Source organism: Podarcis gaigeae (genome assembly GCF_964106915.1).
Source record: "Podarcis gaigeae genome assembly, chromosome: 11".
NCBI lineage: Eukaryota > Metazoa > Chordata > Lepidosauria > Squamata > Lacertidae > Podarcis > Podarcis gaigeae.
The window spans coordinates 64,590,430-64,612,903 of record NC_139687.1 but is presented as its reverse complement, the minus strand read 5'-3'; the positions used below and the strand labels follow the sequence as shown (position 1 = coordinate 64,612,903).

Here is a 22,474-nt window from a genome sequence, read left to right as displayed (position 1 = left end):
GGCAATCAATCAAGTGACCATTCAACAGGTAACCTGGCAGACAGGAGGTAAACAAAGCACTCAGATTTCTGCTGTAGACCGCCCTTTCTGTGATGTAGGTATGATGTTTCTGGGGGTGGTCTTGATCTACAGGGGGGCAATTTCAAAAGTCTATATAAGGACTTGCACACCATTGTTCTGGGTTCCTCTCCTTCCTCCTTGTTGTGGGGGGAGTGGGGGACCCTGTTGCAACACTTTAATAAAGATCAGGCTTACTAGCTGCTTTGCTTCTCAATATTCTCTGCTTGGCCTCTGTTATTTTCCCCTACCAACAGGGAACCTACGTAAGGACTCTATATGGGCTCTTGGATACCCCATAAGGGGGAAAGGGGGCAGATTTTGTTTACAACAAGGCACACCCCCAGGGATCCTTGGATCTGGACCATTCTCGCCCACTAGCAACACATCCTGCCGAATTCTCTCCCAGATATTTTATCTACACATTCAGAATGAATTTCAGGAAGCAAAAAGGAGGGAAAGTCTTGCAGAAAACCCAGAGGGTCTCTCTGTGGCCCTCCTGCCTTCTCCACCTTGAAGTCAAGGCTGCTGTGGAATTAAAGGTGGGGGGGGGGGCTACCACAGCAATGGCTTCCTCTCCCCCAAGCCCCTTCCTCTTGCCCGGCACAGCCAGGCAGAAGCTCCTCTCCATCTTGGCACCAGGAGAGGTTCTGGGTTCCAGAAAAGTCATTCCAGAAATGCCCAACCCAGAGGCCGCCTTCCGGGGCAACCTATTATTAGGACACAGCCCAGGAGAGAGGGGGCCGTGGCCCAGTTCTGAGGCAGGCGACCAAGACGAGAGCGGAGAAGCACCAAGGGCAAAGGATGGGGGCACTGGGACAAAGCACAGGCTGCTCTCCTAGGAGCAGGTATTCTTTCCGTGAAATGCAGGAGGGAGGGACTTGGGGGGGCAGAATCCCCCCCAGATCGTTCCTCCTTCTTCCTTAAAGTGAACTGCTCAACTGCAGTCAGCAACTGAGTGCCCCCCCCCCCCCCGCAAAAAAACCCCTCTCTGTTGGAAAGAGACAATGCAGCGAGTGGCACAGTTCTCCTCCTGGGGAATCGCTGGAGATGTGCAAAAAAGCCCCCCCCCCCCCACTGCAGCTGCTATATCTGGAAGGGAGGGAACAGTGGAAACTCCACTCCGGGTTCAAAGAGCAGTGGGGGGGGGGATTTCACAAGATCAGGCAGAGAGTTCGACAACTGCAGGGGGAAGCTGTCCTCATGCAATGCTCCCATAGCTGTCAACGTTTCCCCTTTTAAAAGGGAAGTTCCCTTATTCCAAATAGGATTCCTCGCAAGAAAAGGGAAAAGGTGACAGCTATGAATGGTCCTCATTTCCGACACATCCCCAGCAATATACTGTTCAAAGTCGTTTTTAAAAATAAATATGTCCCATGATGCCAAACTATGACGTTGAACATAATGTCTAGTTTGGCCCTCAGTTGTTCCAAAAATATCCAAATTATACAGGCCCTGGAAACTGATATTGGGCATCATCTGTCTCCGAAATGAAGTCCTGCTTCTCAAAGGAGCCTTTGCTCTCCCCTCACCATCTGATGACCAAACCTCCCCAAAGATGCTTTGAAGTCTTTTCCTGCAAAATTCCTGCGCTATGAATCCCACAGGCAGTCAGGAGAGATGACCCCTGGTGCCCCCCAACCACAAGAGGCCTTGGACTCCCCCTCCCACCGGCCCCAGCCAGCATGGTTACATGACAGTGCTGAGGCTGATGGGAGTTGTAGTCAGAAGCGGCTGGAAGGCACCAGGTGCTGGGAAAGTCCCGCCTGGGCCCCTGAGCTCCGCCTTTCCTTGGAGAAAAAGCTCTCTTGGTTTGCATGAACAGGTTATTCAAAGCAGCCCAGGTGAGCTGGGAGACCAGAATTCCTCAGGGGGTGAAGGAGGAGGGCCAATTATCACCTCCTTCCTCACCTGCACAGGTAATAGGCGTAATTAAGGGCCTCCCCAAGTCTCCTGGGAGGGAGCCAGGAAGGGATGCATTTGCACTACAGAGGCTGGGATGGGAATACCTGCGGAGCAACTTCTTCTGGGGGGGTTAAAGGTAAAGGGACCCCTGACCGTTAGGTCCGACTCTGGGGTTGCGGCGCTCATCTAACTTTATTGGCCGAGAGAGCCGGCGTACAGCTTCTGGGTCATGTGGCCAGCATGACTAAGCCGCTTCTGGCAAACCAGAGCAGCGCACGGGAATGCCGTTTACCTTCCCGCCAGAGTAGTACCTATTTATCTACTTGCACTTTGACGTGCTTTCGAACTGCTAGGTTGGCAGGAGCAGGGAGCTCACCCCATCGCGGGGATTCGAACCGCCGACCTTCTGATCAGCAAGCCCTAGGCTCTGTAGTTTAACCCACAGCGCCACCTGCGTCCCATCTCTGGGGGGTTAGGGGGGCAGAATTTAATTCATTAGGAAGAACTTTCTGACAGAGGTGTTTGACAGTGGGATGGGCTCCCTTGCAAGACAGTGAGCTCTCTTTCAATAACAATAACAACAACAACAATAATAATAATAATAATAATAATAATAATAATACGTAATTTATACCCCACCCATCTGGCTGGGCTCCCCAGCCACTCTGGGCGGCTTCCCAAAAAATATTAAAATACTGCAATACATCAAACATTAAAAGCTTCCCTAAACAGATGTATTCAAAAAGTCTGGTTATGGAAATCATGGGGGGGGGGCACATAATTAAAGTTGTTAGATGTTACAAATATTATTCCTGAATGTATCCTTTCGACTTGACAGCTTTAAAAATCATATCAAATCGACCTCTTTGCCCGTTTCCTCCATTCCAAAGCTGTTTTGCCCTTGGAAAAGGACTCTTTCCCCTGGACCTCACACCCCACCCAGGAAGGGCCCGGGGTGGCAGCTGCTGAGCTGATTGTTGGCCAAGGGAAACCAAATCTCATCACAGGACTTGCAAAGGACTTTCTATTGTACTTTGGGTGGTGGGTAATTAAGAAGTATTTGCCTTATGCTAATCTCATACTTGGGTCTTGCCCTGACATATCTGTCTATGCTAATCTTGTGTAACCCTCCCCTTTCTGAGGTTTTAGTGATGTAGCAATGATGTAGCAATGATGCTGTACAAACTGTATTCTGGGATATGGTGGGAAAGTTTTAAAAGTCAATGTCGCCCCATGGCTCTGGGTTCACTCGCTGCTGTTTGAACCTGTTGCACTACAATAAAGGATCTCAGTCTACTGACTGCTGTTTTGCTGCAAATTGCTTGGCTGGAATTTCCTTCTTTTACTGACCGCATGGACCCGCGGGGGACTTGTACCCCAATGAGCTGGGCTGCTGAGTAGTCTCTCAACCCAGAATTTTCCTTATCAGAGGTTTTAAAACAGAGGTCAGGTGGCCATCTCTCTGGGATTACTTAGCTGTGATTCTAGCATTGCAGGGGGTTGCATAATAATAATAATAATAATAATAATAATAATAATAATAATAATAATTTTTATCCCTGCCCATCTGTCTGGGTTTCCCCAGCCACTCTGGACGGCTCCCAACAAAACATTAAAAACACAATAAAAGATCAAACATTAAATTAGATGACCCGTCTATGATTATGTTTATTTATTTGCCAGTGATGTCTGTGCAAATCCAGCATTCCTAAACAGAGCAACCAAGGCAGCAAAAACGCAACGGAGCGTTTCTGAAAGAGCAGGCAGATCTGGCCAGGAACACCAAACTGCGTCTCGACAGAACATATTAAGGACAGCAGAAAAGAGCTGAGAGACCCCCCAGTGAAGCTGTGGGGTGGGGGTGGGGTGAAATACGCCCCCTGTCTGCCCCAAACAATGATTCCTCCTCATGACTGAACAGCTCAGCTAGAGAGGAACATGGCAGGCAACACACACGGCGTTGGGCACAGTCATAAACAGATGTCAGAGTGGGGGAGAAAATCCAAACAGAGCTCTGAGGTTTTATTTGTGGATTAAGACACATTCTGAGCAGCTAAAGATAAAGGCCAAAGTGCCCGTCTCGTGCCCTAATCTAAAGATGACCGTTTTTCACTCTTTTTCTACTCTCCGCTGAGCAAAGAGCCCTGGACGGATCTGGGTAACTGGGGTGGGAGGTCAGCCTTGCCTCCTTGGCCCAGAATCCTTAGTGTAACCCAAAAACCATTCTGAAGGAAATCAGCCCTGAGTGCTGATCCTGAAGCTGAGGCTCCAAGACTTTGGCCACCTCATGAGAAGAGAAGACTCCCTGGAAAAGACCCTGATGTTGGGAAAGATGGAGGGCACAAGGAGAAGGGGGCGACAGAGGACGAGGTGGTTGGACAGTGTTCTTGAAGCTACCAGCATGAGTTTGACCAAACTGTGGGAGGCAGTGGAAGACAGGAGTGCCTGGCATGCTCTGGTCCAGGGGGTCACAAAGAGGTGGAAACGACTAAACGACTAAAGAACAACAACCAAACCAGCCTGTCTTGTGCCCATGAGGCCAGGAGGGTCTCGGAGGGCCTGCAGAAGACCCCCTCAGACACCTAGAAGAAACGTAGCTGTTTGCCCAAAGGAGCCTAGCACTGCAAGGGGAGGAAGCAGCCCCCTTCTTACCTCAGTGCGGGGCAGGTAGTCCGGGTCGGCCGGCAGGCGGGCGATGGTCTCGCAGAGGATGATGCCATAGGCAAAGATGTCAGCCTGGCGGGATGGGAGAAGGGAAGCAGTGAGGCAGGAAGGGCCCCTGTGCACTCAGGGGAGGGGGGGACACCCCGCTGCAAAAAGAGGCTCCAGCCCCCCCCCCCCCAGACCCAGAGGGAAATCAGGGACAGAAGAAGAGCCCCCCCCATACGCCCTGGTACACCCACTCACCCCCCTGGTCAGCTTCCCCACCCAACACCAGGCTGACCCTGTGCACCCCACTTCCCCCCCTAATTCTCTGGCTGGGAAAGGGGATCGGAGAAATTCATGAGGAGGAGGAGGAGGAGGGCTCTCGAGGGCCACTAGCCAGGACGGCTCTCCTCTGTCTCCACAGTCAGAGGCAGAGATGCTTCTGAAGACCAGAGACTGGAAGCCCCAGGAGAAGACAGTGCTGCTGTTGCCCTCAGGCCTGGCTGGCTGGTTTCCCATTGAGGCATCTAGTGGGGCGCTATGAGAGAGCTGGAGGCTGGACTCAAGGGGCCGTCTGGGGCCCGATCCTGCAGGCTCTTCTAAAGTTCTGACATTCCTCCACACAGCACATGAACAAGCAATCTCCCTCTCAAAAGACGTCCTGACTGCCTCCAACTTGGATGGCTTTACAAGAGTGGCTGGGGAAACCCAGCCAGATGGGCAGGGCAATAATAATAATAATAATAATAATAATAATAATAATAATAATATATTTATGCCCTGCCCTTCCCGGCCAGAGCTGGGCTCAGGGCGGCTAACACTGATAAAATTTCAGTAAAAACAGAATAAGAAAAAGAAAAAGAAAAATACAATTTAAAATACAGCCTCATTTTAAAAGTCAAAACCAAAAGGGGAGGGAAACATAAGAGTCAGACTGAGTCCAAACCAAATGCCAGGTGGAACAGCTCTGTCTTACAGGCCCTGCGGAAAGATGTCAAATCCTGCAGGGCCCTCGTCTCTTGTGACAGAGCGTTCCACCAAATCGGGGCCAGTACTGAAAAGGCTCTGGCCCTAGTTGAGACCAATCTAACCACCTTGTGAATTGGGACCTCCAAAAAGTTGCCATTTGTGGACCTTAAGGTCCTCCGCGGGGCATACCAGGAGAGAATAATAATAATTATTATTCAGGGAGGGTGAGCCTATTCTTGACCATCAGCCACTAGGCCTGGGCAATATCTGGTTGTCAATATAGTATTATATATCATCAGCTAGACATCACAATATAAAAGGTAAAAGGTAAAGGATCCCTGGACAGTTAAGTCCACTCAAAGGCGACTCTGGGGTTGCTGCGCTCATCTCGCTTTCAGGCCGAGGGAGCGGGCATTTGTCCACAGACAGCTTTCTGGGTCATGTGTCCAGCTCCTGCTTCTGATGCCACGGGAGACCGTGACGGAAACAAGAGCGCACAAAAACACCATTTACCTAATCATGATGCACTGATAAAGCACAAGGTCTGGAATGAGGATGGAGCCAAGCAGAGGCATCATCTGGTTTCATGGTTTCTCCTGCATTGTGGTTTTTGCATAGCAAAATCACACACTGATTCACAATATATGGTCAAAAATTATGAAACTGATATCATGATATGAGCTTCAAACCGGTTTTGGATGATATATTGCCCAGTCCAACTAGCCACAAGAGCTACTTATCCTCTGAAGATGGTAGAGTCTCAGGGTCTTAATCTCAAGAGTTGTGGGTTTGAATCCCGTGTTGGGCAAAAGATTCTTGCATTGCCGGGGGTTGGACTGGATGACCCCGATGGTCCCTTGCAACTCTCCAATTCTGCAATTCTGACTATGCCTGGGAGAGCCCTGTGGCCGTCGTGCGCTGCTTGTGGTCTCCCTGTGAGGAGAGGCTGTGGGGCTAGATGGGCCCCCGCTTACGGTCCTACCTTCTCGTTGTACAGCTCCCCACGCAGGACCTCCGGGGCCATCCAGTACGGAGAGCCGACGACGGCCAGAGGCTCCTTCTCACCCCCGTCACTGGGGAGGAAGCAGAAAGGGGGGGGGGAGGACCAAGAGAAAGAGGTCAGCCAAAGCCCAGCAGGACACCCCCTGGCCCCCAAATGGTTCCCCCCTGGCCAGGAAGGGCCACCCGCCTCACCTGTAGGTGGGGATCTTCTCCGCCAGGCCAAAGTCTCCCACGACGGCCGTGTAGCCGTTGTCCTCACTTCTCACGAGGCAGTTCTGGGCAGAGGGAGGAAGAAGAGGCGTCACAGGCAGGAGAGGGGAGGGCGGGGAGGGGAGGGGGGCGGGAGGCACCCCATGCCTACCTTGGAGGTGAGGTCGCGGTGGAAGATGCCCTTGCTGTGCAGGTAGCGGAGGCCGCGGGCGATGTCCAGGGCCAGCTTGAGGCGGACGGGCCAGGGCAGCGGGGTGGGGCTGTCCAGCAGCTGCTCCAGGTTGCCACCGTTGATGTACTGCGGGGAGGAGGAACAACAGGGGGTGGGTTAGATGGGCTCTCGGCGTCCCTGCCAACTCTACAGTTCTAGGCAGACCCACCCAGCCTCTCTCTCCGGCCCCCAGTCTCCCCTCGAGGGATGGCAGTGGCTCCCCATCCACCTTTCCTGGGCCCAGGCGGGCAGGCAGGTGAGCCTCACCTCCGTCAGCGCGTGAAGCTGGCCTTGGTGGACGCAGACGCCCATGAACCTGGAACGAGAGGGGGAGACAGAAGGACCTGTCAGGATGCAGGGAGACCCTCCCCTCACACACTGTGCTCTGGGAGTAGGAGGCACCCACGCCCCTCCGACCCCTTGCCCAGGGCAGAAGAGCAAGCGACCGTCAGCCTCAGGTCCCCGGTCTGTAAAATGGGAACAGCACCTCTGGCAACTAGGAAGGAGGACACAGAGCTCCAGACTTTTTTGGGGGGGATAGGAGGAGCCCAGTCCATTCAAACCCCCACTTTCTAAAATTGAGACCCCCCCCCTCAATGTACTTCACAAGAGAAGCCCCAGCTCCCCAGACCTTTCCATCTCCTGTGCTGTAACAAAGTGCTGGCTTTTTTGAACTGAAGCCAGAGTCCCCCAGGAGATGTTCCTCGAAGTCCCTGCGAAAGACTAGGGCAGGCGGAGGTTGGGGGGCTGCACCCGGAACCCCCTCAGGCAAGGCTGGGCACCCCCTTTGGCCAGAGCCCCCCACCCAAATCCAACCTCCCCACCCCCACGACGGAGCCTCACCGGAGGATGTTGGGGTGGGAGAGGCGGTTCATGAGCTGCACCTCTCGCAGCATGTTGCCACGGTTACTCATCAGCTTGTTCATCTTCAGCACCATGATCTGCCCCGACTGGCGATGCCTCACCTACAGGGAGGACAGAACCGTTCCTTGAGGGGGGCAGCTTTTGCCATTTATTGCATTCAGTGCCAGATTTACGTACAAGAAGTGGCGTCGCAGCAGGGGGGGGAGCGGGGTGCCCTGGGTGCCATGTCTGGGGGGTGACAAGAAGGCCACCGGAGCCGCATGTGGAGAATCCTCTGTTTGCAGCTGCAGCCATGAGCAGAGGATCCCGGGGCCAGCAGCAAACCACTATCTACAGTGCATGTGCAGTGTCACATGCATGCGCTGTACGTAATGATGCCGCACATGCGCTGTACATAGCAGTTTGCTGCCAGCGGTGCTCGAGTGCCGTACAGACGGCGGTGGGATCCCTGCGGCACCGCTACAGCTGCAAACGGAGGATCCTGGCACCGTCCGTATGGTGCTCGAGCAGTGCCACTGGCAAACCGCTATGTACAGCGCATGCACCGTACGTAGCAAAGCCACACATGCGCCGTACATAGCGGTTTGCCGCCCTGGCTAAACAAACTGTAGCTTAGGGCCCCACTCTCTTGGGGGCCCCAAAAAAATTTAAAGGAAAAAACAACTGGATGGACAATTCCAAAATATAAGATTAAAAAAAAATCTACATACAGCAACATTTCAGTTCAACAATTACTTTGATAAAATACATATTTTGTTTTGCGCAAATGGCTTTAGATACCTATTAGGTCCATAAATTACCATACAGCATATACTCAACACACAAAACAGCGACCATTTGTTGTGGACATAGAAAGGGCCCCATTACCTTCAGGAGCTGAGGACCTCATCCAACCTCAATCCGGCCCTGATTGCATTTCTATCCGTCCTTTTTCCTGCAAGGAGTTTGATGTGGCCTACAAGGTTCTCCCCACCTCCTTGTTTAATCCCCAAAAGCTCAACCCTGAGAGGCTGGCCCCAGAGGTCCCACTTGGAGAGCTTCATGGCTGAGTGAGGATTCGAACCCTGCTCCCACCAGGTCCCAGTCCAACCTTCAGCCCATGATGTCGCATAGGCAGCAGTGTCTCCCCGTCCCCTCACAGCATGACAATGATGCCTGTGGGATAGCTCAGTTGGCGCAGCATGAGGCTCTTCAATGCCGGGGTCATGGGTTCGAATCCCCATGTCAGAGAACAAGATTCCTGCCTTGCAGGGGGTGGACTAGAGGACCCTGGGGGTCCCTAGGATTCTATGAGCCCCAAGATCTGGAGCATAGGAGCAGGTGGGCAGGCCCCGGAGCACGATAGGGCCCCTTCTGCTCCCATGATGCGCCAAGGCACCCCTGCAGGGCACAGGGGCTTCCCGGTGGGTCTCTGCAGGAATCCAGTCACCTCCCCATCGCACCCCGTGCAGAGTCCAGGCTGGGAGAGACGCCTGGATCTGCAAAACAGTTCACCACAAAGCACTTTGAAGAGGCTCTTTGGCCGAGAAACCAGCCATGAAGACATAGCAGAGAGGCAGCTCATGAGGTCAGCAAAGGCTGCACTTGAAATTTCTAAACCACACCTTATCCACATATGGATCCAAGGTCATGGGCATGAAAATACAAATACTACTACTACTACTACTAATAATAATAATAATAATAATAATAGGATTCGCATACTGCCCTATAAGGGACGCGGGCGGCTCTGTGGTTTAATTTGCCAATCAGAAGGTCGGCAGTTCGGATCCCCGCGACGGGGTGAGCTCCCATTGTTCAGTCCCTGCTCCTGCCAACCTAGCAGTTTGAAAGCACATAAAGTGCAAGTAGATAAATAGGTACCGCTCCGGCGGAAAGGTAAACGGCGTTTCCGTGCGCAGCTCTGGTTTGCCAAAAGCGGCTTAGTCCTGCTGGCCACATGACCCGGAAGCTGTCTGCGGACAAACGCCGGCTCCCTTGGCCAATAAAGCGAGATGAGCACGCAACTCCAGAGTCGTCCGTGGCTGGACCTACCTTGACCTTGCTGCCCTATACCCTATACCAGGTCTCAGGGTGGTCACAACATAGAATCACAATATAAAAAGGTAAAATGCATAATAAAAACATAAAGAACCCAATAACCCCCTTCCATGCCTGATTAAGAGAAATAAAAACCAAAGTGCAACAAACTATAAAATAATAAACCCACAATTCCTCAACTCAGCTGATATACAATAGAATAAATTTAGAAAACCCAGGAAAATAAAAACCTCGTAAGCAGGAGCTAAAAACAGTAAAACGTCCAGATTTACTTATTTGGGGAAGGTGTTCCCCAAGGGCAGCACCCCTTTGTGGGGGCATCGTGGCCCGTCCCACAAGTGAGACTTTTGGTCCAAGTGACAACGCAGAGCCAGGCAGCAGCAGCTGCTGCAAAAGAGGCAAATTTCGTGCTTGGGATCATCAAGGAAGAAAGAGAAAATATGAGAGTGTGGAAAATAAGGTGAAGGAATTAATGTCTATGCAGCTAACCAAGATGTAAAAAGAACTGTTGTGGAAGGTTGGGTGGGAAGTCAAATAGAATTGCTGTATGAGTACGGGAAAAAGTTGTAACTGGAAAACTTAAAAATAAAACAAAGCAATAACAATCTGACAGGTGCCACAGCTGAGCTCCAGTGAGCTCTGGCTGACATTAAGCCCCGGGCACAAGTCCTTCCTTTTCTCTGTCATGTACCTTCAAAGGTCCAGCTTAGAGGGAGGAAAACTTCCTCCAGGATGTTATTTTTACGAGCAGCCATCAGCTCATGCTAGGCTTGTGGGCTTCTCAGAAGAGGGGGGTCATTGGCCACTGTTGCAAACAAAAACCTGCCCCTTTTCCCTTATGGGGTACCCAAGAGCCCATATAGAGTCCTTATGTAGGTTCTCCATCACTTGGAGAAAATAACAGAGAAAATAACAGAATATTGAGAAGCAAAGCAGCTAGTAAGCCTGATCTTTATTGATCTGTTGCAACAGGGGGCTCCCCTCACCCCACGCAGGAAAGGAGGAGGAACCCAGAAAAATGGCCTTATATAGACATTTTAAATTCCCTGCCCTGGAGCTCAAGACCACCCTTCCATACATCATACATACAATCTATGTACATGCTTGGCTGGTATACTTATGAACATTTAACATATATCTAAGACCTCAAAATGGGAGGCGGGTGGCGCTGTGGGTTAAACCACAGAGCCTAGGACTTGACGATCAGAAGGTCGGCGGTTCGAATCCCCGCGACGGGGTGAGCTCCCTTTGCTCAGTCCCTGCTCCTGCCAACCTAGCAGTTCGAAAGCATGTCAGAGTGCAAGTAGATAAATAGGTACCGCTCCGGCGGGAAGGTAAACGGCGTTTCCGTGTGCTGCTCTGGTTCGCCAGAAGCGGCTTAGTCATGCTGGCCACATGACCCGGAAGCTGGACGCCGGCTCCCTCGGCCAGTAAAGCGAGATGAGCGCCGCAGCCCCAGAGTTGGCCATGACTGGACCTAATGGTCAGGGGTCCCTTGACCTTTACCTTAAGACCTCAAAATTCCTATCACACCACTTTGAGGACGATGCTGGCCTAGTGCCTCCCCCCACTGGTGGACAAAGGTGGGGCGGGGGGGCGGTCCGCCCTGGGTGCCATCGGGGGGGGGGTGCCATTGCGGCTGCCCCTGCCCCCACCCCCTGGGATGCTCGGTGCTCGCCACACATTTCCGGGATGCTTGGCACTCGCTCTCCATGCCCCAGGACATGTGCCGCTTGCCGCGCACCCCCTACTGCACCCACTGCAAGTGGTGCGCCATGCCTCCTGCGACGTGTGCCAGCCATGTCCCTGGATGTACACCGCTCCCAGTGCCAGAGCAGGTAGCTTCACCACTGCCCCCATCCCTGCTCTGCAGCTCTCCATATGCCACGGAAGCAGCTGGTGGGGGAGAAGAGCTGTGCAAGAGGGAGGTTTTCCATGACAGCCCAGCCAGAAGCTGCTCCCAAGGAAGAAACCCCCCCCCCCCGGGCTTCCTGGCATGGGAAAGGGAGAGAGGCGTCTGCGCCAGCCCACACCTGCAGGCCTCTCAGACAGCTGCCCCCCCCAAGCTGGGCCCAGCAGCTGCTTCTCCCCCCTGCAGGGAGTCCTCCTCGAGGGGCTGCCTCCCAGATTCCTGGCTGCTGCCGTCAGCTGCTGCTCTTGCCCTTTTTAGTCGATGCTCCAAGGCCCGGCGGGCGAGGCTGCCTGCTCCTCCTGCGCCACCTCCTGCTGCTCCCCCCCCCCCGCAGCCCCAGGGAAGACGAGGAGGAAGGGGGCAAGGGCAGAACAGATGTGGGGGGCAGGAGAGACCCAGGGCTGGTGGCTGCAGGACCCCAGAAGGAAGGAGGGAGGAAGTCCCCTCACAGCAGCTCCGTCTCTAAAGAAGAGCACCATCCAGCTGAATCACAGAACTGCAGAGTTGCAAGGGACCATCAGGGTCATCTAGTCCAACCCCCAAAATGCAGGAATCTTTTGCCCCATGTGGGGCTTGAACCCCCGACCCACAGACGAAAGTCTCATGCTTTACTGACTGAGCTGTCCTGTACCAAGTGGAACAGCACATCCTCCAGCCGCTGCGCCTCCAAATCCCAGGTGCACTCTCCACATGCTCAGGGACCCTCTGCTTTGTGACGCCTTCACATCAGCCTGGAAGCGTTCTGGGGCTGAGTTTGCACCCGGAGCAGGGCTGCCTGGTGAGAGAAGCTCAAGGTGGGCCAAGGCTCGACCCCAGCATGATCGGCTAGGGCATAAACCCTAAAGTTCAGGTCAGGGGATGCTGTGGGGTGGGGCTGGGTGTGGGGCTGCCATCAGCCTTTCATAGAGGGTGCTCTAGTCCAACCCCCAGGAATCCCTCCCAGCTCTGCTTAAGAACCTCCAAGGAAGGAGAGTTTGCTGCCTGCATTTATTCCTGCACTGTGAGGGGTAGGTCTAGATGACCCCTGGGGTCCCTTCCAAGTCAGCCATTCTGTGCTTCCACGATGATTTTCTGTGCCCAGGACAGACAGACCCCCAAGACTCTCCTTGGCCATGCCACCTCTTCCCACCATTGTCCTGCAAGGCACCAGAGCTCAGCAGGGCAGACGCTCTCGGGTGCCAGGCAAGGAGCAGGGGGCAGAGTGTGCGTCTCACCAACTGCTGCCAAGGCCTGATGTGTGAAAGGCGATAGTGCAGCCTCACTAATGCATCCCTTCCGCCAAGTCCTTCAGTTATTGAGCTCTCTCTCACCAAATGGTGGCCCAGAGATAACCTGTCACAGGTGTCGCCTTCCATCAGAGTCCGCCACTGCCCCCTCGCAAGCAGAGAGGAAGCACCTCAGGGCAGGGACTCCCTGCAAGATGGAGGACTAAGGAGGCTGCCAGCCCCACAGACCCTCCAGCCATTGGGTCTGGCCAAAGGAAAAGCCACGCAGCAGCCTTCTAGTCCTCAGTAATGGAGCAGAACCACCTTCTAACATGCTGCCAGATTCCCCCCCCCCTTTTTCTGCTAAAGGACACAGATCTTCCTGGGACTGCGGGGGGGGGGGGGGACGGGACACGTGAACTCAATTCCCCTCCCCTCCCCGCACACCTCCCCCTCCCTCAGCAGCATGGAAAGAAACTCCACCCCAAACTCATGTCTGATACTTTCCCCCTAAACTCCAATGCAAGCGCTTTGCAAGAGTTAAGGCCTCCTTCCCAGCCTGTTTATTCAAGCAGGATGTCCAATTTTGGAGCCTGACATTTATGCAGCAGAGACTTCTCCAGAACCTCCCCTCTGCCAGCTCCCTTCGCAGGAAGGGCCCGTCCTCTGGGCTTACAGAAATGAATAGAAAAACCGTAAATCACATTCCAGGATTTGCTCCAAAGTGCAGGGCTGATAAAACCAAGCATGTTCCAGAATCCAGCCCGACTGACTGGGCTCCAGATAACAGAGTTAATGTTCGTTGATCACAGACACTTTGATCTGGCTCGTCCTTCCAATCATAGAATTGTAGAGCTGGAAGGGACCCCCAGGGGTCATCCATCCCAACCCGCACAGCCCCTTGCTGTGCCAAAGCCAGGCCAGAAGCTAGCCAGCAGGACCAGAGGTCAAGCCCCACTAACCATAAAAGTCCAGGCAGGGATGATCCAGCAGATTGGCTTGTGTTCGTTTTCTGAAACGCAGGCGGTTGTTCCGGATGATCTTGTGCGTCTCCCTTCCTACAATTCTGTGGCCCCACCTTTTCTCCAAGGAGCTCAAGGTGGAATATAAATGCAGAAAAAGAATCAATAAATGCGGCAGAGCGGGCTCAGAACAGCTCCGGGAGAACTTCGCCTAAGGAAGTCAAGGATGCAAGCTGACCCAAACTCTAGCCATAGCAGAACATCAGAAGAAGAGCCCAGTGGCAGGATTTGGCCAGAGGGAGCCCTCCTAGCCCTGCTCTCTAATCCTGCAGTGGCAAAGCAGATGCCCCAAAGGGAAACCCGGAAGCAGGATTCGAGCCCAAGAGCAAGTCTCCCCCTCCTGTGGTTTCCAGCAAGAGATATTCAGAAGATTGCTGCCTCCAGCCATGGAGACAGAGCTATCAAAAGCCCTCTCCCCTATCAATTGGTCTAATCCTTTTTAAAGCCACCCAAGTCAGCAGCCTGTCTCCTGTGGGAGGGAGTTCCGCAGCTCAGCTCTGCGCTATGTGCAAAAGGACTGTCGTTTCTCTGTCCTGAATCTTCCAGCATTCGGACACAGGAGGAAAGGCCCGTTTGGCAGACAGAGAGACAGATAAACTTTATTCGCATTAGCCAACGGCCATAGCAACATAAAACAAGCAATATATACAATTAAAAAGACAATGGATAAAAAGGGCAATCAAATGACCAAGATTATCGTTCAGATACAGAGAGACGGACCTGCTGGCTCCTGACCGGCTCCTGACCTCCCTGACCCTTTCCCCTCCTCGGTCCCATTTCAAGGTCGTCGGAAGCCAGCGCCACCCAGGGACCAGGTGAGCACCAAGGAACACAAAAGCATCTGAGGGAAAGGCCAGAACGGAGGGACGTGATGCAAGAGGGAACAATTGGGGCCTCTGTTTACGTCTAAACAAGGCGGCGTCACGGGCAGCGGAGAAGGAACCTGCTCCAGTTTGTGGGCCCCTCTGTCCCAGCAAGGTCTCTTTGAAGGCACCTCCTGTAATGCCAGGGAGGCACCAGGGAGGCAGATCTGGCCCAGATAAGTTCCAGCCTGGGAGCCAGCCAAGCCTCCTAATGAGGTTGTGGTGGCTGCCCAACGCTCACTTAGGGAAGTCCTGCCCAGCTGGAGCTGAGCGTCAGCACTTCTGGGCTGGGGCCTGCGAGGATTGCAAAAGGACTGGGCCACAATGCCCTTTCCCTCGCAGCTGGGGGGAGATTTCAAAATAGTTGGAAGAGGAGAATTTTTAAGCTACTGATGTGCTTATTACATGTTAGCGCTTACATTTCTGGGAGAATTTCAGTGCAAAGCAGAGTTAGGAACTCAGATATAGAACTGACAGGAAGAATCTGGAACCAGCGAGATCAAGCATTCCAAAAAGACTGGAATAAATTTATATTATATTTGAAAGACAACTGTAAGCAATTAACATGACTAGCAGGGTTAGATGAAATGGCTACCTATTCAGGATGAGCAATGTAATAACTTAGGGAATAAGAATAAGAAAGAAAGTGAAATGCAAAGATGCAAGATTTAAGTTTGTAAACTATTAGGCAGGAGGGAGGGAAGCCGTTAGGCTCAGTTGAGCCAAAAAGATTTAATAAGAAGATACGATGTTACGCAATGTGATTATAGGTAAAACTAATTATTATAAAAAAAAATAGAAACTCAGATATAGAAGCTGGGTGCCAAATGGCTCCTTAAACCAGGGTTACAGCTGCCAAAACAGAATGCCCGGTTGCCATTTCGGGGCCAGATGACATGAAAGTTGTAATTTTCAATACATCCTTTTGGTTCCTGAAATTGGTTCTGATTCTGCAGATAATGTATAACTGATAGAATTTGACAGGATGCGTTGCTAGTGTAAGAGAGCAGATCCAAGGATCCCCTGGTATGCGCCTCCAGATGGGGGAGACGTCAGGCGCCATCCGGGCAAATGGGCATCTTCTCTTGGTCCCAAGCGGCTGATAGTCAGGTGCAAAATAATGTACCTGGCTGATTTTGAACATGGGTGCAAATACTTTGAATATCCAGAACATAGTGCACAGCGGCATTGAGACGGGTTCGCATGCAGGAAGCATGAAGTGAAAACTGTTCAGGCCGGCCAACTCTTAGCCGGAAGAGCCTCAGCTGGTTGGTGGGTTGATTTTACTTCTACGCCGCTTTTCCAAAACAAGCTCTGCTCAAAGCAGCTGACAGCAGACATTCAAAACATCAAAACAAAAATATACAAAATACAGAGCATGTTAGTAAACTCAAAAACCAACAATTTAGAAAACAAAGAATAAATTCAACGTTACACAAAAAAAGGGAAAACAAATACAAAACAAAGCGAGAGTTATGGAAATAAAGTTACTGTTTTCTTCTGCTCCTACAATAGAAAGAGGCCTGGCCTGCGTTACTGGGTTGTTGTTTGAGGACAAACCAGGAAAAGATGGCAGGACACTAAAAAACCCCACTGTTGATGAGAAGCAACAGTCTGAAAGACGCTTCAAATACCTGTCCCTGGTGTTTCTCCAGTCCTGGTGGCAAAATAAGGACATCAGAAGAGGCCTGAGTCTGGATCAGGCCAGAGGAGGCGCATCTTGTCCAGCACCCTGTTCTCACAGGAGCCAACCAGATCCCTCCAAAGGGATCCCACAAGCAGGATCTGAGCGGAAGCAGCTCTCCCCAGACATGTGATTCCCAGCGAATGGCCTAATTGGCAGAGATTGGCTTCCTCCAACCAGGGAGCTGAAACATGGGCATTGGGGGCAGTAGCCTCTGGAGAGACCGGCGTATTCATTTATTTGTGTAAAAAATATTATATACTGCTACATCATTAAAAAAAAATCAAAGAGGCTTATAGCAACGGTATTTATATGCAATAAAAACCACAGAGGAAAATTAAAACCAAGAGATCATCAACTTGCCATGACAGAGAAATGTTTTGCTAGCAGCCTGCATAAGATTATGGGAAACGGGTCTTGCCATGTGAAGCTCTGGCCACAACAAAAGTGAGGAAAAAGCCCCCATCATAGAGGCCTAGAACCAGAGAGCTGGAAGGGACCCCAGGGGTCATCCAGCCCACCCCTGAAATGCAGAAACCACAGCGGAAGAATCATAGAATCGTAGAGCCCAAAGGGACCCCAGGGGTCATCCAGCCCACCCCTGAAATGCAGAAACCACAGCAGAAGAATCACCCTCAGACGGCCCTCCGAGCTCTGCCTAAAAACCTCCGCCACTTTCCGCCACCCTTGCAAACCTCTGCCACCGCTGGCCCAAGCTCCAGCCTGCACTGACCTGATGACGGCCACACTGGCATTGGCAACAAGCAGACAAATACCGGCACAGCCCAGCCTGTTTCTGAAACCAGTTGGTGGCAGAACCTGATGAACGGCTGGCTTGATCCAGCCGCTGATAGACGCGGAGGGTGGCAAGGACAGGGCAGAGCCTCCCTCGGCTGGCACATCGCTTGGGCCCTGGCAGCATCTGCAGCTGGGGAAGGGTTCTCTCGTTCCCCGGGGGGTCCTGCAAAGTCACTGCTGCCAGTCAGAGCAGGAGGTGCCCGGGCTAAGTGGGCCAGCAGCCAGACTGCCTTGGAGGGCAGCTCAAGGGCCAGCAAGAGGGTCTCTGCTTTGCCCGCAGAAGGGCCCCGGGTGCAACCCTCACCACCACCAGAAGGGAAAGATGCCAGGCTCTTTGGCCTCTGGCGCCAGAGAAGGGGCTAGTGGGCAGGGGGTGGGCAGGGCAAGGCAGCCGCCTGCGTCAAGTCATTCCGCCTTTATTTCATGAAATCTATACACTGCTTGTTTGTTCAAGAAAGCCTCCGTTTACAAAAAAAGATTAAGCAATAAAATTATCAATAACAACCGACAGCTATAATTTAAGACTTTCATAAAGCTAAAATAACAACGGAATAAAAATGGATTAAAACTGGCAGCAACCTTCTCAATCTCTGGGTAGGTTTGTCAAAACAAAACCTGTTTCTAGCAGGCACCGAAAAAGAGGGTGCAGAGAAATCGCCTCCCTGAAGTCAAGAGGCAGGGAGTTCCAAAGGGCACAGGTGGCCACACTTACAAGATTCCTGCCTTGTGGTCCCTAACAGTTCTACAGTTCTATGTTCACACGACTGCCACCTCCACCCCTTTGCTTCCCCACACGCTCCAGCCCTCCCCACCACCCACCACTGCTCCTGCACCCCCCAGGGGCCGGACCCAGGCTGCAGCAGCTAACAGAGGAGGGCTGGGCTCCAGAAGAGCGGCGTGGAAGCCCCTGCCCTGCCTGGGAGCCTCAGGCCCCTCCCCACTCTGGCTGGCCCTCGGCCAAGACCCACGGCCACCCCCCAACCCCACGACGAAGTCCTCTGGCTCAGGAAGGGCTTCCCATCCCCCATTCCCCCCCCCCCCAGCCAGGCCTTCTGTGCCCCTGCAGGCTTTGGCATCTTCCTAGTGGGGCAAGCCAGCCCCAGAGGCAGAGGGGCAGCACGGAAGGAGCTGGGGGTGGCAGGGGGAATCCCCAGAAAAAGGGACCCCCAGATCAGGGGAGCAACCGGCAGGTCCTGCAAAAGCCACCCATGTCTCTCCCCCCTTGCTTTCTTCCATCTGGTCCTGCTGTCAGCAGAGATCCTAGAATGGTAGTGCTGGAAGGGGACCCTCAGGGTCATCCAGACCAACCCCCTGCAATGCAGGAATCTCAGCTGCAAAGAGCACATACACACACACAACCTCCCTGCAGAGCGGGCCAGAGATCACAATGGGTTGTTTCTACACACACACACACACACACACACCACGCCTCCTGCTATTGCTCCAAGTCCCCCCGCCAAGTTCGTCTGTGTGGGTAGGCACCCTCCGAGTGGCTTCGGCTGCCCGCCAGGGCAAAGCAGGGGAAAACCCAGATTAGCCGGCTTCTAATTCCCCTCTAATGAGCCCTGGGCTGGGTGAGGCACCTAATGACCCTAATAATCCCTCGGCAGAAGCCGGAAGGAGATGAGCAGCGGCAGGCCAGGCTGGGAGAGTCTGCCTGGGGGAGGGGAGAGTGGGGGAGGGATGTCCCCCCCCCAAGAGGGCAGAGGCAGGGGCACCTCGCACATGAGGCTCAGAGGCCAGTGCTCACTCCTCAAAGCGGCCCCTGGCACAGAGGAGGCCAGGGCCCCTGCCAAGACACTCCAAACGGGGGGGGGGGGGGGAATCCGAAATGGCACCCGGTCTGGGGACACCCTGGCTGGCTGGCCTGCTCCTCCTCTGTGCATGGCGGGGGGCGGGCTGTTGATGTTCTCCCGCTCAGAGAGGAGCAGGCAGAGATTCCTGCAGCGATGCCACCCACTCCTGGCGCGGGGCCTGCAATCCGGGCACATTCCCAGAGCCAAGCTCCGCCGCTCTGCTGCTGCTGCTGCGGCCGCCCACCTCCCTCCCGGCAGCAGCTGGGGCCCAGCTGGGCCTCCCCACCCACCCCGTGGCTTCCCAGCCCACTCCTCGCGGCCGGCAGGTGGGTGGGCAGCCTTCAAGGCGGCACAGGCTGTGCCAGGCCTTGCCCTCCTCCAGACCAAACTCCAGACCACGCCTGGGCAACTTGGGGCACCCCTCCCAGTCGGAGGCAGCAACCGAGCAAAATTGGGGGCCCAGGGCCCCCAGAACTCTGGCCCAGGCACCGAGGGGGGCAGGGGGGCAGGGGGGCAGAGACTGTGCAGTCCATGTGTGTTTGTGAATGCCTTTCTCTGTCAGGAGCCTCCTTTGACGACTCAGAATCATAGGCTTGTTGGAAGGGACCCCAAGGGTCATCTAGTCCAACCCACCACAATACAGGAATCACAATTTGATTTTTCTGTCTTTCTAGGATGGTGGAAGCTTTTGCTTCTGCTCCAGTTTTCCCAATCCAGAGGAGGAGGGCTGAGCCCTTGCTGTACATTGTGGGGTAACGCCAGCCTTGCGAGGTAGGCAGGGCTGCAGGGCAGCGTCTCCAAGCCCCACAGCGTCCCTTCAGCAAATGCCGCTGTCAACATGTGCAACACACACAGACGCAAATCCACAAATGCAAACCCTGCGCACGGCTTGCGCAGAAAACCTCCAGGCAGAAATGTGGGCTCCCCACTGTATGTAGTTGGGGGTGGGCGAGAGAGACCAAAGACAGGATCTGCCCCCCCCCCCATCACTGCATCCAGGGGACCTTCAGCAAGCCACCCAGAGCAAGCAGAGGCAGAGACCTCCAGGTGACTCGAGCAAGCAAGTCAAGCCGCGAGGGGAAAGGCCCAGGATTGGAGCTCGGCCAATTCCAGCGGCGGAAAAGCTCCTTCGTGACTCGCAAGGCAGCCGCCAGACCCCAAACACAAGTCAGGGCTCCTGAGCATCTCTTCCAATATTTACAAAATACTTGAGCAAGCTGGGACTGGCCCAGAGACACAGAGCAGCCCAGGCATGGGGGGTCCAGCACCCCCACTCCGTGGGGGAAGGGCAAGCGGCCAAGGAGAGACCCAGCGAGGGACGGAAGGAAGGGCGGCTCCTGGAAACAAGCGCTGGCTGGCCGGCAGGAGCCAAGGCGGAGGCGCTCAGGATCAGTGCCAGGAGACACGGGGGGGACCCAAGAGCCCCCTTGGGCTGGCAAGGGCAATGCAGGCAGGGGCAGGCCGGCCTCTCGTGGGACCCAGGATGAGGGGGACCTCAGCGGTCATCTAGTCCAGCCTCCTCTTAGGGGTCTGCCCCAGAATGCCCTCCTCAGTGCCAGGATTATGCAGCCAAAGAGCAAATGGACTTGGCTCAGAGAGGCCCAAGAGAGGAATGTGTGCCCTGCACCCAGCGCCTCTGCCAACCGGGCGCCCTGCCGCTGTTTTGGACTACAAATCCCATCAGGTGGGGGGCTGCAGTCCCAGAGACTTGGAGGGCACCAGGCTTGCGAATCCTGCTCTGCGCCACTGAGCGGCTGCTCTCAGTTTACAGGCCTGGGGGCTCAGCGTCTCTGGTTAGGGGCCTTTCTATGGGGCCTTTGCAGCCCTGAAGAACTTTTCCTCATTTCAGCTGCCCCCCAAAATACACAGCCCTGTATCTGCCGCTTTAATTTGCATGTGACGCTTTTAGCTGCTCCTGGAAGTGCAGAGGATAAAGTCCTTTTTTGAGGAGGAGAAGCAGACAGGGCCTTTGCTCAGCCGCAGCTGCCTTTGTGGAGACAGTGGGGCAAATCTGGGGGATTGGGGGCTGGAAAAGGCCAAAGGATCAGCAGCAGCTGCTGCTGCCTCTGTCCTGGTGACTAGAGACCCTCCTGGGCTGCCCCCTTGCCCTCCTCCCCTGCCTGAGGGCCAGTTCCCTGCCAAGGGCAGGACCCCACAAAGCCGCCAGCCCCACGGGGTGATCAGCTCACTCTGGGTCAAAATCCCCTGAGGGAGACCAGCTGCAAGAATCTCCGGGGCAGCGCAAACACACCCAGGAGTTCAGAGTGCCAGGATTTGCACAGAGTGGCACCCTAGCTTGCCCTCTTGGCAGAGATGAGCTCAAGGGTCAAAAGGCCTTTGGCTGCCCCTGGCAAGAACCGACAGGGGGGACCGCCTGCCCTACGTCCGCAAAGCAAGGCTGTTCCGAGGAATGCGCAGCACGGGTGGCAAGTCTGTCCTTGGCCCAAAAGCGGGCGGCATCTGCCTGGCAGAGGAGAAGCTGGAAAGGCCAGGCCGGATGACTCAGGAGCTGGGGCAAAGCCCTGGCCGGCCCAACTGGCCCTGCCTGGGATCCTGCATGCCACACACACGTGCAGAGTGCAATCTCCCGAGCGCCTGCACCTTGCCCCTTGGCCCTTCCCCGCAGCCCAGCTGCCAGGACTAATTGAGAGCCCTCCCACTTCCTCCCCTGCCCGGGCACCGAAGGGGACTTTGCCGCTCTGCTCCTTCCCAAAGTCCTGCCCAGAACTGGCAGCCGGCAGCGGGCATGGCAGGATCCCAGCATGCACTGCTCCCTCCGGAGAACAACAACTGGGACACCTTCAGGGCTGAGTGCAAAGAGCCCAGCCAGGAGAGGCCTGGGAAGGGAGGGAGGGAGGGAGGGTGGCTCTTGGCCAAGGGCCCTCCTTGGCCTCTCCGGGGGCCCTGCAAAGGGAGGGGCCTCCTGGGCACCGGGGCTGGCAGTGGAAGGGTGCCCCTCCCCAAGCAGCCACAGGGCAAGCGAGTGGCATTGGCAGGCGGGCAAGGAGGGCTCCCCTAAGACCCAGAGAAAAGCCTTGGGTCAGGCCAAAGGGGACTCACCCAGGCCAGCCCCCTGTGCTCACCGTGGCCAAAACCAGCAGGCAGGATCTGAGGACCAGAAGCCTCGCCCCTCATCGAGTTTCCAGAAACTGGGATTCAGAAGAGGCCTGGCTGCCCCCATGGAGGCACAGCAGAGCCGTTCTGGCTGGCAACCACTGAGAGCTTGGTCCCCCTCCCTGACTTCATCGAAATCCTCTTTCAAAGCCACCCAAGTTGGTGGCCCTCCCTGT

General features: G+C 54.4%; 1 protein-coding gene across 1 annotated transcript in view; it reads right to left on the bottom strand.

The window, feature by feature from the left end:
* The window catches only part of TESK1 (testis associated actin remodelling kinase 1), a 33,426-nt gene that overhangs the window by 8,914 nt on the left and 2,038 nt on the right, over positions 1-22,474 (bottom strand). Inside the window, exons 2-7 of the mRNA XM_083702732.1 lie at positions 7,844-7,965; positions 7,268-7,316; positions 6,941-7,087; positions 6,772-6,854; positions 6,560-6,650; positions 4,615-4,698 (exon numbers count right to left, since the gene is read on the bottom strand). Coding sequence (XP_083558858.1) covers positions 4,615-4,698; positions 6,560-6,650; positions 6,772-6,854; positions 6,941-7,087; positions 7,268-7,316; positions 7,844-7,965 — 576 coding nt within the window. The remainder of the gene's footprint in view (positions 1-4,614; positions 4,699-6,559; positions 6,651-6,771; positions 6,855-6,940; positions 7,088-7,267; positions 7,317-7,843; positions 7,966-22,474) is intronic.